Genomic DNA, 15,362 nt, shown 5'->3' on the forward strand with positions numbered 1-15,362 from the left:
AAACACACGACACAGCAGGGTCTTAAACAATTATGTATTGAATGATGGCTTACATATGCAAATTCAATTCCAAGACGCTTGGCATACTTTTGTCCACTCTTTAACATTTAATAGCCTGACATGTGAGGCTTCAGACAGATATTTAAGCCTGCAGGACACTTCTCTTTATTGGCTCACAGCTGACTTGCAAATGAAATATTTTCTATTTGACAAACCCTCAGCGTCAGATTGCAAAATGCTTATTTATCAACTCTGAATGCAACCATTCAAATTTTTGCTGACCAATTACCTCATTATTTAGTGACAAATGTCAATTACAAAATAAAACCATCTACAGTGTAGGGCTACTGTTACAAAAAGCTCTGCTTTTTTTTCTGAACCTGATGACTAAAAAGCCCCACACCCCTCTTAGATCACACATAACCACAGGACATTTCTCCTGTGAGGATAATGCATGAGGCATACGATATGGCACAAAATAACCTTGATTTAAATATTTTCCTGGAAGTAATGCTTACTGTGTCCTTTTGGGGGTTCTGATTTGAATGGATTCATGATGGCTTTGTGAGAGCCAGATTTAACAGCTGCATCATGCATGGACTTCACTAAATGTAAAAAGAGTTTAAGTGCTGAGTCAATGTCCCTGTGCAAGAACAACAACACAAAAACGCAGTCTATCCCCTTGTCATGAGACCAGGATGGTTTTGCATGCAAAAACATGAGATGAACTTTACATGAAGAGATAATGGTCTGGCTAAATACATTTGTTTTGCAATCATATGCCCATGTTACCATGAAAGACAATGAAATTTCAATGGAAGAAATGTCACTTCTAATCATACAGTATATTATGCACAAAAAATGGTGGTACGAAAACCAGAGAGAGAAAATCTTCAGTGGCTCCGAGAGAAAACAAGAACAGTATTTTAGAGAGATCTCAAAAATGCAACCCATTTAATTAGCCTCATCCTGGTAGTTCCAATCTACACTGTACTTTGACATGTCTGTGTAATGAATCACATAACAACAATTCTCCACCAAACCATTGCTTTCTGTGAAAGTTGCAATTCCCCATTTACTTACAACTTCCACAGGCCCATCTAATATATAATGGAGTCATTCTCTACACCACATAATGTTTATCATAGTCACCACCACTGATGAGAGCAACTGTTTCAGTAAAGCTTTAAAAAGCAAGACTACCCTGAGAGAAGGTCTAAAACGTGGGCAAGCTTGCCAGACCAGAACTGGCTTGAATGGGTTTGGTTTATTAAATCTGTACACTCTATTTCAATATAATCAGCACATTTTGTTCCAAGAATGTAAGATATTTTTTTTTTAGTAAATGTGTAATATATATCTCTACATAATACAATCCAAGTCCTCTGAACTATGTAGACATGTGCAAGTGTTTACTACCAACTTCAACGATACAGTAAAGGCAAAGACTTGTGGACACTAAGTTAGGATAATGTTGATATTTGAAATTTTCTTGAGTCCTCACAATTATCAAAATCTAAGTGCCGTAAGTAGTTCATACACGAGGTATTGAATATCTAGTTAACTGTTCTGAGTATAAAATAGAGGCAAAATACATAAAGAACATCTTGCAAGCATGACAAAGAAACTTCTACAGACACAATACACAAGTGGTCAAAGATAATATGAAGGGGTACCTGTAGCTTTTTGTGTCCTTGAATATAGCATAATTACAGATTGAATGTTTTCATGTCGATTCATACGAGAGGTCATACTGTGTGTATCAAGTGTCAACCTTGGCAGCCGTTTTCTTATCCAACAGCCCAGCTGATCACCAGCCTAGTACATAGAGCTTTTGAGGTGTCTGGTCAAATACACATTATTCAAGCTACAGTACTTGACTCATTTTGAGGAAGTGCACCCAATCAGGTCAGGAGGAGCACAATACACAGGAATCATTATCTGTTCAAACAGCAGCATTTTCTTTGTAAAAGACAGATTTTCACTCCTTTCGAACTCGTGTTTGATCTCTGCACGTCTGACACAAGTCCTCTCCCTCCATTGATTCAAACAAGTGTGGTCATGTTCATGTATAAGAATGAAACGCATGGTCATAGCATGATGTGCATCAACATAATCTGAGGTAAACCAGGTGTCCTGTGTCTTGGCCCGTTACAGTCTGAGAACCAGTGCCTTTAGAGGGTCAGAGAGGTAAGTCTGAAAGAAATTGTGTAAACTGTGCTCATGTGTAGTGAATGTTTCACTTACTACCAAAAAGCACAAGGGCCCTAAACTGTAAACCTCAAGGATTATTCGAAATAAAAAGAAAACAAAACACTAAAAGTACTCTACTTATTAGATTTAACGTTTACTTTTTTCTTATTTTTTGCAGGGTTTTCAACTTTTTTTCTCTTGTTTTCGCTCAAGTATAATCACAGGTGACTAACTACAGAGGATAACAGGGTCAGGTGAGTACCATGCTACATCAGGTTTAGAGAAGGCTATTGCAGACAATTCTATAACATGTACAACCACATTTTATACGTGTGAGTTACAAATATTTCAAAACATATCACCAAGAAACTAAGTACATACAAGATGTTGAATATTTAGAGTCTTAAAGGACTATCCCTCAGTCAGTATTAGGATTTCATGTTACTTGACTTAAACTGTCCAGTCTTACAGACAAAATCTGAAAAATTGCTATTCAAAAAGTAGCAAATTTGGTCAATGTCTCTTTTCAAATAGTTATAGTGCTTTTAATGGCTTAAGACAGGGGTCTTTTTTTAATCTCACCCAGTGGCAATCTACAGAACTTCAGTGTACATTTTATGACACCATAGCTGCAAAAGTCTTCATGTCAAGTCCAAAAGGTAAAACAACAGCTAATGCTGTCACATATATTTCAAAGTAGTATGCATTATCAAAAACAAAAAACAAATACACATTTATAAACCTTTTTTTTTTCAACTTTTTAGTTCTTGCAGGGAATTCAGCCATGTGTTTAGCTCTGTGTTCCTGTTTCCTATGAGTTATCATCAGTCTGAGAGGACAGGCCTTCAAGGAGCCAGGCTCCATTCAAAGTCTTCAGGAAGATTCTATCTGAGACGCTCCTGTGCCACGAGGGTCATCAGGACTAGATACAAGTAACGAGGAGGGGAGAGGGGGGGGCGATTAAAACTCCCATTCCAGTGTTTCTTCTCGATTGGCTGCTCTCTCTAACCTGTGGATGATGTTATTGAGGTTGGCCATTTTCTCATTGCGTCTCTGAGTGCTTCTGTTAAGTTTGGGGCCCTGGAAGGGAGGGAGCTGATTAGGGTCCAGGCTGTGATTGGTGCTCGTCGAGGGCGGGTTGGGCAGCGAGGGCGAGATGGGAGCGGAGGAAGAAGGTACGGGCGACACTGACATCATGAGGCCGGGCGAGGATGCAGCGGAGGGGGAGTTCAGGGAGACTTCCAGGCTGCTGCGGCAGGGCTCTGACGAGGCCTTGAAGCTGACCGGGTCCACGGGCGACTTTCCCGCGTCTTCCCCCTCGTGCCGGGACTGACCGGCTCTTTGGGGTCCGTCTATGGAGACGGCACCGGGGTAGAGCCCCTGAGCTTGGCTGCTCATCCCCTCGTCGTGCCTCAGGCCCTGGCCGGCCAAGTGGCTCTCGCGACAGCCGGCGATGGAGTCCTCGTGCTCGGTTTTCAGCTGTGGGAATTGTACCGCTGTGGAAAAACACTGAACTCTTGACTGTTTGACGGAGCCCTCCTTCCCCTCCTCCCCCTCGTCCTCCCTGTCTACTGCCTCCTGTTTGACATGAGGCAGTGCGGTGTTGGCGTTAAGAGGAAGGCTGGAGTGGATGTGTCCTGAGGGCTTCTGCAGCCTCCTCTCTTCTGCATCAGAGTGGGGGCTCCGCGTCACTGAGGGTGAGTAGCTGTGGTGCTCAGCGTCTGTGTCGTTGTCTGGCAGACCCTCCATCAGCACCTCCCGCCGCATCCTGGACCTGCACACAGACACTGGCTTGTCAGACAGGCACTTAAATGCAAACACTCAACGTCAGGACTTACAGTATAAGTTTACTTTTCCTATTTACATTTCCAGCGTTCAGTCGCAGCTTAAAGGGGTAGTTCAACATTTTTTTTATCGGTGCAGGTTGTTTTGAGATCAGCGGGGCAGAGACGCAAGCTGCTCAGTGAACACAATGGAGGTGAATGGTACAGATTCCCTGTCTCTCATCAAACTCATCAAATACACAATCCAACAACTCCAAAACGCTCTGGTGGACAAGTTGCGACCTGCACATTCACCACGCTATGAAATAATAATGTAACGTTACGAAACAGAGTTGTTTTCAAGGCAAATACGTAGCCGGAACTACATTCCAGACACAGCTGCTGGAAGGAGTGATTTCAAAAGCGCAAGTAGTATTTGTTTCGTGTGTCGTAATGTTACATAATTATACATGATTATTTCATAGTGTGGTGAATGTGCAGGTCACAACTTGTCCACAAGAGTGTTTTGGAGCTGTTGGATTGTGTATTTGATGAGTTTTGAGGGACAGGGGACCTGTACCGTTCACCTCCATTGTGTTCGCTGAGCAGCTTGCGTCTCTGCCCCGCTGATCTCAAAACAACATGCACTGATAATTAAAAGTAATGAACCTATTGCTGTGACTATAGGGATTATGGAAATAGGCCACTTTGCCAAAATGTTGAACTATCTCTTTAAAGGGATAGTTCAACATTTTGGCAAATTGGCCCATTGCCATAATCGATATAGTCATAGCAGTAGGTTCGTTACCTTTATTTGTCGGTGTAAGCTATTTTTAGAACGGAGGAGCGGGGCGTCAGGCTGCTCAGAGCTACGCTACGGAGGCTAAAGGAATTTCTTGGTTTCCCTCATCAAACTCATCAAATACACAATCCCAAAACTCCAAAACGCTTTCGTGGACAAGTTGTGACCTGCACAATCACCACGCTATGAGATAATAATGGAACGTTATGAAACGGAGCCGTTTTCGAGGTAAATACAGGGTAAATACAGAGTCTGCTTGCTGAAAAACTGTCCCTGAACGCAACGCACATCAGCGGTTTTGCATGAATTTACCTCTAAAACAGCTCCGTCTCGTAACGTTGTGTTATTATCTCATAGCGTGGTGATTGTGCAGCTCACAACTTGTCCACAACAGCCTTTTGGAGTTGTTGGGTTGTGTATTTGATGAGTTTGATGAGGAAAACCAAGAAATTCCCTTAGCCTCCATAGCATAGCTCTGAGCAGCCTGCCGCTCTGCTCCTCCGTTCTAAAAATTGCTTACACCGACAATTAAAGGTAACGAACCTACTGCTATGACTATAGCGATTGTGGCAATGGGCCACTTTGCCAAAATGTTGAACTATCTCTTTAAAGTGCGTGCACAGAAGTAATGAGAACACAAAGGTCAGTGCACTGGCCTGTAGTTGTGGAACCAGTTGATGACGGTGTTGGTTTTGAGGTTGAGCTGGGAGGCCAGCATCTCGATGGTGTTCTGAGAGGGGTAGGGCTCCAGCAGGTAGGCCTTCCTCAGGGCCTCCTTCTCCTCGGCCCCCAGCACCACCCGAGGCTTCTTCACCTGGCTGTAGGGGCACAGGTCCAGCGAGACCAAGGCGGGACTCACACACTCGGAGCGAGTACTGGGCGAGTCGCTGTCCGAGCCGGTGCTCAGCAGCCCGTACCTCCTTTTCAGATAGGCTGGACAGAAGACATGAGTGGTGTGAAGCCACAAAAACACAGACAATTTCTCCAACTCGTACTTCAAGATATCTTTACTACACTCACCTTTCTTCTCCATCTTCTTCATAGCCCTCAGCTTGTCGACATTGTGGGGATCATTGAGCCACAGCTGCATGCGGACAAACGGCTCCCTGCCCTTCAGGCTCAGTTTGTGCCAAGGTTTGGGCCTGGAGAGCAGGTCTGACACAGAGCCTTGAGTCAGGCCCAGGATGGTTTCTCCAAAGAGACGCTGGCCTGTGAAGACACAAAAACACTCCATAACATCATGCCACAACCTGAGGGACAGTGGATTGACAGACACAAACACATGCATATAATATACAGTAAAATAAGTGCATGATTAAAGTGTGTGTAATATTCATTTAGGGTTTATTGGCAAAATCTGAATATACTACCCATGAATATCTTTGTATAAGTGTATAATCGCTATAAAATAACATTTGTTTGGTTTTCTTAGCCTTATAATTCTTTGTTTATATACATATAGCAAGGGTTTTGCTTTAGAGAGTGTCGCCATCTTGCACTGCCATGTTTTTACGGCAGCCCAAATGGAAAATCCAGCCAACCAGAGAGCACGTTTCACGAGTTTCACGTTCATAAATAAACCAACGAAGACGAAGGAGTAGGAAACAGCTGACATATCGTAAAATGGTTTAGATCTTCACCTCATCATCCCAGTCTACCCAGTCGTGGTAAACAAGTTTTTTTGTCCTCGGAGGCCACCGTCACTTTGCCGATGGGAGGAGTGCTGCAATCTAGAATCTGACCGCTAGATATCACGGTTTTACCCACATATTACACACTGGACCTTTAAATTTATATAAGCATAGACCTTGGAGTTGTTTCCTATTCATTTTCCTGTGTTATTTAATTGTCTAAATTCTATTTCACTGCTTTTGCAACATTGTTTTCAAGGCTCTCCTGCTAATAACTCATCTGTGAATGAGAATCAGTGTGTAGGAGTTGTGTCTGTTTTCATAAGTGTGCGCTCAGCCTCCACACTGTGAACTTTAACTCACCTAGGTTGTTGTCTGTTAGCACCTCCTTGACCTTCTTGGTGATGGCGTATGTGTCCAGCTCGGGGGACATGGCCACCAGCTCCTGGATGCCCAGCGGGGTTGTGGGCTGATGCAGGGCCATGAGGCTGGGGGTGGACTTCCCCCCCTCTGGATGCGGGGGCAGCCCCAGGCCGAGGCCCTCGGGCTGCTGGTTCTCTTTGCTGCTCTCCAGGGAGAGGCTGACAGGCTCGGCCAGAGGACTGGAGTGGCTTTCTGCCGGGCTGGGGGGTGGCGAGGGTGAGGAGTGGGCGGTCACTGGGCTTTTATCTGGAGGAGGGAAACATCACAGGAAGTCAGTCAAGCCTTTAGTAGTAGGATTCTTGGAGGTGGAGGTGAGTGTTGTGTTACGGGCTGCAGCCTTACCCTGAGCGTGGCCCTGGTTGGGGGGCTGGCTGAGGCTCTGGCCTAGCTGGTCCAGTAGCCACAGCTGCATGCGGATGAAGGGCTCCCTGCCTTTCTGGGTCAGCTTACTCCAGGGTTTGGGCCGGGACAGCATGTCGCTCACACTGCCCTGTGAAAGCCCCAGCACCTGCCAAAAACAGGTTGATATGATGTGAAAAAACATCTACTGAGCTAATATCAGTTATCAATTATCATCATGAAAATATTTTTGCTCTTGACAAAATCTTAAAGTCAAAATAATCTCCTTTCCTAACCACTTTTCCTTGATAGAAAATGTTATTTCTTTGACCAACTTACACCAAACATCTACATGAATCATCAGTGTATATACATATTTTATTTCAGATCTATTCATACGCATAAAACAGCTGCTCTGATGTTTTCACATCTATGTAGGACTGCTTCATTTGAAATGCTGATGCAGTAAGGAGTTGTGTTTCCTCTGCTGAAGCAGATAAGGGAGGAAGCGCTGAGCCTCCTTCTCTCATTAATGTGAAATTTTGAGCGGCTCTATATTTAGCCTGCTGCTCAGACACTTCCGGGTCATCTGGCCCAGTCAAGAGCGCTCTGAAGAAAAAAGACGACTTGTAAACCACAGCCGTGGTTTCATCGATACACTTCCAGCCAACGACCACTAGGTGGAAGCAGCACACCGCAGATGTTTGTGTTGAGAGCTCAACGTAGCGTTTAAACTCAACTTGCAGCACAATTTATGTAGGTGAAAAAAAAACATGCATCGATCATCAGCTGATCAGCTGATTATGATGTAATTTACTGAGAGAATGGCCATAGATAGGAACCTTTATTTTGGCAAATGGGTTATTAGGCTTTCTTAATGGTTTAGTTAAATTTCAGAGCAGATTTTATTGCTCAATAAAGGTCTTAATGGAGCCAAGTGTGAGTATTTTTTACAAAAAAACAGAAGTCAAGTACTAACAAATATAACTCCCCTTCACTGTGAAGGTAAAAGCTGGACAATTAGCTCAACAGACAAATCAGAGAGGAGCCTGGGAAAGCATCCATGGAAATAAAAGCACATTTTCTGACTTGACAGGGCCGATAGATAATATCCAGCAGGAAGGAACGAATGCAAATAAAATACAATGTTTCCTGATTTGTCACAGTGAATTTTCCCACATTTATCGTGTTAAGTGGAGCCTGTGATGTCAGGACAACACATCTGACAACTAATTAAACTGATGTTTTAAGTATTCGCCCTTTGTTACAACATTCTGCTGAGAACTAGTTGCAGATGTTTGAACAAAGACATTTCAATACTTATAATGAATCTCACCATCAAACTCACCACAGCAACTAATCACCACTAAATTCCTACAAGCAATTGGTGCCACAAAGGAAATTCCAGAAGAGATGAGCTGTTGAAAATCTGCTCACGAGAAAAAAAACCCCGGCGCACCACAGGGAGAGATATCTACACGGAGAATACTGTGTGATGGTAAACATGTGGTCGGCCTCCCGAAGGCTCTCCAGGAGAGCAGCAACAACTCATCCAGGAAGTCATCAAGGATCGGAAGAGAACATCCAGCTCTCAGCTATCGACACTGTCCAGTGCCGAGGCTCTGCACAATTAGAACAGTGTGAAAAAAGAGTTTCTAAAGGAGAACAGCAAAGCTTTTACAGAGAAGCACCTGGGGGGTGTCAGGATCGTGTTCTATGCAGACAACATTTAAAAAAAGAAAAAAAAAAAGTGGAACACCTCAGACGACAAAGGTTCTGGTGTACGTGACGAAAAGCTAAATGCAACATTTCACCCTGTGTTTCTACACGGCTGGGATGGCTAACGATCATGGTACCGACAGCTGGAGGTGGGAATCATGACCTCTGCCCGGTGCCAAACACTTCTAAAAGAGACGAGTCCAGTCATCTGGCCCAGAGCTAATAGATCTGAAAGGCTGAAAACAAAAATTAAACTTTCAGTGTGGCCTTGACTACATCTTGACTTGAGCTCAGCGAGTCAGTGGTGGGACTGATTCTGAAGCCGTCGGTACATAAAAACCCACAAATGCATCTTTCTCCGTAAAGAGCCGCTGATGTGAATCTCTATTATGAAATTATACCGAGCTTCGGGGCTGCACAAGTGGTGCGACTTGTTATGAGGTTTTTAAAGAGTCAATTACTTTTTCACGTGGGTGATTTGAATGTTTGATGGGGGTACTTTATTTACTGGAATAACTAAAATGTGTTTAGTGTTGACTTAGGTAACCTCAGTCTAATATTTCAGGTTGTGTTAAGATGAAACCAGGAGGGATGAGTCAGTCCGTGTGTGTGGAGCTGAACTGAATTCTACACTCATACATTGTCAATAGTGGAATATTTATTATTTATAATATATTACCATTCTTATTATGCTGTGGATCAGTGTTCTTATGTCTTGCTGAACAAATTTCCTCGCTGTTTGTTTTTGCAGTGAAAGAGTTTTGTAGAGAATCTGACCTTTTCGCCGAAGATCCTCTGACAGATGCCGTTCTTGGCCAGTTTCTCCTTCACCTGCCTGGTCAGCTCGATGGTGTCCACCTCCCTATACATGTACATCTCGTACTGCTCCGGGGTCAGCGGCGGCACGGTGGGCTTGAGGGCGCGGGGGATGTAGGCCGGGTAGTAGGACAGACGTCCCGGGCCGGGTCCCGGGGACTCGCCGCTTACCGACGTGTCCGACTCCACCTTCACCTCCACGGGCCGGCTGAGCACCAGCTCGTCCTCGGCGGCGGAGGCCTCTTCGCTGTTGGGGAGGCACTCGCCGTTCTCCAGGCGGGGCCACGGCCGGGGCAGGGCGGAGGGGCCGGAGGAGGAGGAAGACAGGGACGGAGAGACGGAGGTGAAGGGCCGGGAGCTGGCGCCGAGCACCATGGCCCCCCGCTCGTGCGACCAGTGCTGGTCGAAGTAGGTGCCGGCCTCGCCGATCTCCGACTTGACCTTGCGGATGATGTTCTGGACGAAGGCGGCCGGGGAGAGCACGCTGAGGGGGGTCTGGGGGCTGCTGATGGGGTTGGCCATGCACATGTTAATGCACCCCCCCTCCTCCTGCTTGATGGAGATGGGTAAAGACAGGCTCCTGGAGCGCTCCGGGGGCCCCAGACGCTCCACCTGTGGTCCCGAGCTGGCGGTGGAGGCCCTGCCGCAGACCTCCATCTCCATCAGGGCGTGTTGCTGGGCCTCCATCTCCCTCCTGGCCTGCTCCAGGATGCCCTTTATGGTGTCGTCCGAGCTGGTGCCCGCGCCGTTGCTGCTTCTGCCCGACGAGCTGCTCAGAGACGACTTGCCGTCGCCTGAAAGAGTGACAGCTACATGTTGACACTGATGTACACTCAAATCGCCCCTCCACTTCAGATGCTTAAAGGGATAGTTCAACATTCTGGCAAATTCACCTATTGCCATAATCCTTATAGTCATAGCAGTAGGTTCATTACCTTTAATTGTCGGTGCAAGCTATTTTGAGATTGGCGGGGCAGAGCCATGAGCTGCTCAGCTAACGCAACGGAGGCGCATGGTACTTTCACGTTTCCCTCATCAAACTAAATAAATACACAATCCAACAACTCAAGTTGTGACCTGTATGTATGTAACATTACGATACATGAAGCAAATACTCAGAACTACTTGCGTTTTTGAGTTGTTGGATTGTGTATTTGATGAGTTTGAGGACAGAAAGGCGAAAGTACCGTGCACCGTGCAGAGCTCGCCTCTCTGCCCTGCCAATCTAAAAACAGCTTGCACCGACAATTAAAGGTAATGAATCTACCCCTGAGACTATAGGGATTACGGCAATAGGCAAATTTGCCAAAATGTTGAACTATCGCTTTAATAAATACAATGTGCATCATTGTCATTTAAAATATTTAAAAAATCAATCAGTATGGCTTTTAGCTATGACTTATGATTCACAGCTCCATCCTCACCTCCCCTCTGGGACTGGATCTCCTTCTTGGCCTGCTCCAGGATATTCCTAATGGCGTCGTCTGACCCAGTTTCAGGAGTTCGGATGCGCGGAGTGATGCTCCCTGCCACAGAGGGTAACAGAAAGAGATAGAGATAGAGCGAGAGGAGAGAGGAGGGAGGAGGGGGGTGAGTGGGATGGTTGATCAGAGAGCAGTTCCAAGGCTTTGCTTTTGACTGGTAGATCAATGGCTGCCTTTGAGCGCGTGCTGTCTGAGGTTGCAGTATACGGGAAGCTCAACTTTCAAAAGCTGTGAATCTAGGGAGAAAACAAAGTTTAAAAGTAACACTACAAACATGGCAGAGGAAGCTGAGAAGAGTCAAGGATGAGGTCCAAGTAGATTAGAAGGTTTAAACGCACACAGGTCCAAGAGCTAAGCCACCAAAACAAGACGGGGTGATTACATCTGCTCAGAAAGGTTACAGCTCCATCACAGCTTCATATACTCCCAAACGCCCGAAACACTCTCAAACACGCTTTTTAAAAAGCTCAATATGACGACACCTGTTTAACCAGGTTAAGTCAACTACTATTCTCAGGACAAAACAAAGACGAAGGCTCAAGTTTTCCCAAACTGTTGGCAGCTCATGACCGTTGGTTTATATTTGCTGATTCAATTTTAACCTAAAGCCCAAGCCTGGTGTTCTTCTTTATTTATGTTACTGTCAACAAATACCATGAAAAGACCAAGACCAATTATTTCTACTGAAAATGTTGTCATATATATTTTTAATAGTGTGGTTATATAGAGTTTTATTAAGTTGAAATACTCAATTTTTCTAAAACAACTAGACACTGAGTCAAAGTGATGGTGATGGAGTCTGAAAGAATCGCTCCAGTATATCATCCATTTCCTTCATCCTGCCACTATGGAACAGTTTGAATGTGGGGTTACTAAAAGCATGCCCAAACATAATCCAGTTCAAATAAATTATTTTCAATATGTACAGGAATGAGGGGGTTTGACAACCACAAGGTGCTTATTATTATTTATTTGGGTATTTACCCACTTTGTTTTATTTGTTGCTCTGTTGGTGTTACCTTCAGTTTGTCTTTGTATATGTGTTTGTATATGTCTTAGATAGATAGATAGATAGATAGATAGATAGATAGATAGATAGATTGATTGATTGATTGATTGATTGATTGATTGATTGATTGATTGATTGATTGATTGATTGATTGATTGATTGATTGATTGATTGATTGATTGATTGATTGTCTGCCCCAAAGGGTAGCAGAGATTTGTCTTTGACAGGGCTCATCACTTTACATACACTCAATAAAAACACAGTAAGGCAATAAAAACATTTACAAAAAAAATAAAAAGCACAATAGCAGCAAGTCATTTTGGGTTGTTTAGGTTGGAGTTCTTCTACTGTATATGTATGTATATGCCTATATATTACAGAGATAAAGATTAGTGATAATATATTAGAATAAATCCAGCTAAATACATTTAATAATTAACTTATTGTATAGATTATCATGACAAGGAAGCTTGATAGCTAATTTATGACAGGGTTCTTACGGATCCTTAAAAACTCTTAAAAGGCATTGAATTCATTAATCTAAAAACAAGGCCCTAATTGGCATTAAAATGTCTTAAATCAATTTTTCAAAAGTCTTAAAAATGTTAACACATGGTAAGTGGTATTTTATGGTTGTAATTAGTCTCAAATCTCAAAACAATTGGTAACATTCCGACATAGAGAAGTTAGTGGCGGCCGTCACCAGCTCCCGAGTCAGTGTTTTTTGTTTTTTTTTCAGACTTTTTATGCATTTATTTTGAAAGGACAGCTGGAAAGAGACACAATCCAATGTTCATGTAGCAGTCACTTTACCTTTACCTTGTAATTGATGTGGTGTTTTTTTTTGTTTTTTTCTGCATTTGTGTTTATTATGAAGTCGGTCTTAAATTTCATTTCAAGTGGCTTTAAAAAAGTCTTAAAAAGTCTTAAATTTAACTTGGCTTAAGCTGTAGGAACCCTGTTATGATGTTGTCTTTGTAAAGTATTTATTTGTTATGTCTGTGCATTACTGTATTATTTCTTATTTCTTTTAACATGTCTGAAATAAACTGAAGCTGAAACTAACTAACTCATTTACAGGTCGTTTCCCTTTGATGGCTCAGGAAGTTTCCCTCTGTAGGTCTGTTACTGTTTGCAGATTGTTGCTGTCGTGCTGTTGGACTCTGTGGCACAGAGGAGCGAGATGAAACCAGGCTTTGGTCACAAACATTTTAAATGTTAGCTATAAACTCATGGTTAGTTCTGATCTTTTCGTGGGATTTGTTGACGAAAAAAAGAAACATGTAAAATATCTCCAGCCTTGTGCTTTAACTGTCACTGTAGATGAATGTAGTGGATGAATATGAATGACACTTCACAGATACTTAATTCACACCGGCTTTCAATTCCGAGCCAGTGGTTTAGAAAATGTGGTTAAGAGGGGGACTTGTTTAAAATCTCAACAACTTGCTAACTCACGCTGCCTCCTCTAGGTCGGAGCTGTGCAGCTGTCCTGTCGCTGTCTCTTCCACTCACCTCTCTGGCGGACCTGGATGGTCCTGAGTGCCAGGATGTTCTGCTCGTCCGACAGGAACTGCTTCATCTTAATGAAAGGTTCTTTGCCTTTCACAGTCAGCTTCCTCCAGGGTTTGGGTCTCGCCAGGATCTCGCTGACCGAGCCCTGGGAGAGCCCCAGCACGTAGTGGCCGAACACACGCTGGCCGATGTTATGCTTGAGCAGCTGCTCCTTCACCTGGAAGGCGATCTCCGCCGTGTCCAGTTGGTCCTCGTCCCCCGCGGTCGAGCTGCCGCTTTCCGACTGGTCGCTGGGCAGGCCGGCGTCGCCGCTGCCCGCCCCCGCCGACCCTTGATTCGCTGACATGAGGGCAACTTTGGCTGCATAGAGGGCTGTGGGAAAAGCCATGAGGCCCTCCTTCTTAAAGTGTGGGGAAAGCAGCTGCTTGTGCAGGATGTGGTCCCCCGACAGCCGGTCCCCGGAGCAAGGTGACACGGAGAAGGGGCGGGGGAGGTCGTGGCTGGAGGAGGAGCTGTCCAGGGTGGGGGGGCCCGGGCTGGGGGAGGCACGGCCGTCCGCCTGAGAGGAGGAGGAGTGGGAGCCGGGCGGTCGGCCCATCTCCCTTCCTGCGTCCTCAGACTGGTCGTCATCTGGTGAGAGGGAAACACACGCTGAGTCTGCGGTCAGACGGCAACATGAGGCTCAGTTTATACAAAGAGACTCGACTCTGAAAAACATTGACTCCTGAGATCGATCCAGCCTGACCAATGAGCGCAAAGTAATCAGCGAGCTACGGGCAGTTTTTAGAAGATGACAAAACTCGCCGCCTCTTTAAACTCCAGAAACCTGAGATGTTAACAGTTTAAAGGGATAGTTCAACATAGCACCTGCACATTCACCACGCTATGAGATAATAACGGAACGTCACGAGACGGAGTTGTTTTCAAGGTTTTTCATGTAAAACTGCTGATGCACGTTGCCTCCAGGGACAGTTTTTCAGCAAGCAGTCTCTGCATTCACCTCTAAAACAACTCTGTGTGGTAACGTTGTGTTATTATCTCATAGCGTGGTGAATGTGCAGGTCACAACTTGTCCACAAGAGCGTTGTTGGATTGTGTATTTGATGAGTTTGATGAGGGAAACCAAGAAATCCCATTAGTCTCCGTAGCGTAGCTCTGAGCAGCTATAGGAATTATTGCAATGGGACAATTTGCCAAAATGTTGAACTATCCCTTTAAACATGGAATGTGGACAAACCATGAAACATGATGTTCTTTTTACCATTGCTGTGCAAAATCCGAGTCTTTTCCACCAGGTACTTGTGAGATGGAAGAAAGGCCTCTTTATCCAGCAGGAGAGCCTCTGCAGCCTTGGCAGACTCCTACACACACACACACACACACACACACACACACACACACAAGAGCTGTTAATTTTCGATTAATCAATTACAGCAGCTGCAGATAACCTTATAATGGATGACGATCAGTGAGGCATTCAATGGCACTGCTGTAGTTTTTCTTCTCTGAGAATAAGAGGAAACCAAAACTCTACTAAGGAAACTTGTGTGTTGCCGGGGGGGGGGGGGTGTACCTGAGATGTGCCGCCATTTGCCGAGGCTAGCTTCATTACCTTTAGGATACTACAGACAGAAACAAAAATGCAGCGAAGGTCAAGTTTTTTTTGGG

At 44.6% G+C, this 15,362-nt stretch overlaps 1 protein-coding gene across 3 annotated transcripts in view; it reads right to left on the reverse strand.

The window, feature by feature from the left end:
* Window positions 1-20: 20 nt before the first annotated feature.
* Window positions 21-15,362, reverse strand: part of cux2b (cut-like homeobox 2b) — a 104,056-nt gene continuing 88,714 nt past the window's right edge. For 2 of the 3 annotated variants that reach the window (XM_085787727.1, XM_085787729.1), the window contains 9 exons: window positions 15,268-15,316; window positions 14,956-15,055; window positions 13,695-14,324; window positions 11,111-11,212; window positions 9,648-10,480; window positions 7,155-7,320; window positions 6,753-7,058; window positions 5,415-5,967; window positions 2,943-3,967 (listed from right to left, as the gene is read on the reverse strand). In XM_085787727.1, coding sequence (XP_085643853.1) covers window positions 3,154-3,967; window positions 5,415-5,967; window positions 6,753-7,058; window positions 7,155-7,320; window positions 9,648-10,480; window positions 11,111-11,212; window positions 13,695-14,324; window positions 14,956-15,055; window positions 15,268-15,316 — 3,553 coding nt within the window. In that variant the 3' untranslated portion in view covers window positions 2,943-3,153. Of the gene's footprint in view, window positions 3,968-5,414; window positions 5,968-6,752; window positions 7,059-7,154; window positions 7,321-9,647; window positions 10,481-11,110; window positions 11,213-13,694; window positions 14,325-14,955; window positions 15,056-15,267; window positions 15,317-15,362 lie in introns of all 3 variants that reach the window. The other variant, XM_085787728.1, reaches the window with a different exon arrangement.

This window comes from Trachurus japonicus, chromosome 9, assembly GCF_045865225.1.
Source record: "Trachurus japonicus isolate A0001 chromosome 9, Traja_1.0".
NCBI classification, from domain to species: Eukaryota; Metazoa; Chordata; class Actinopteri; order Carangiformes; family Carangidae; genus Trachurus; species Trachurus japonicus.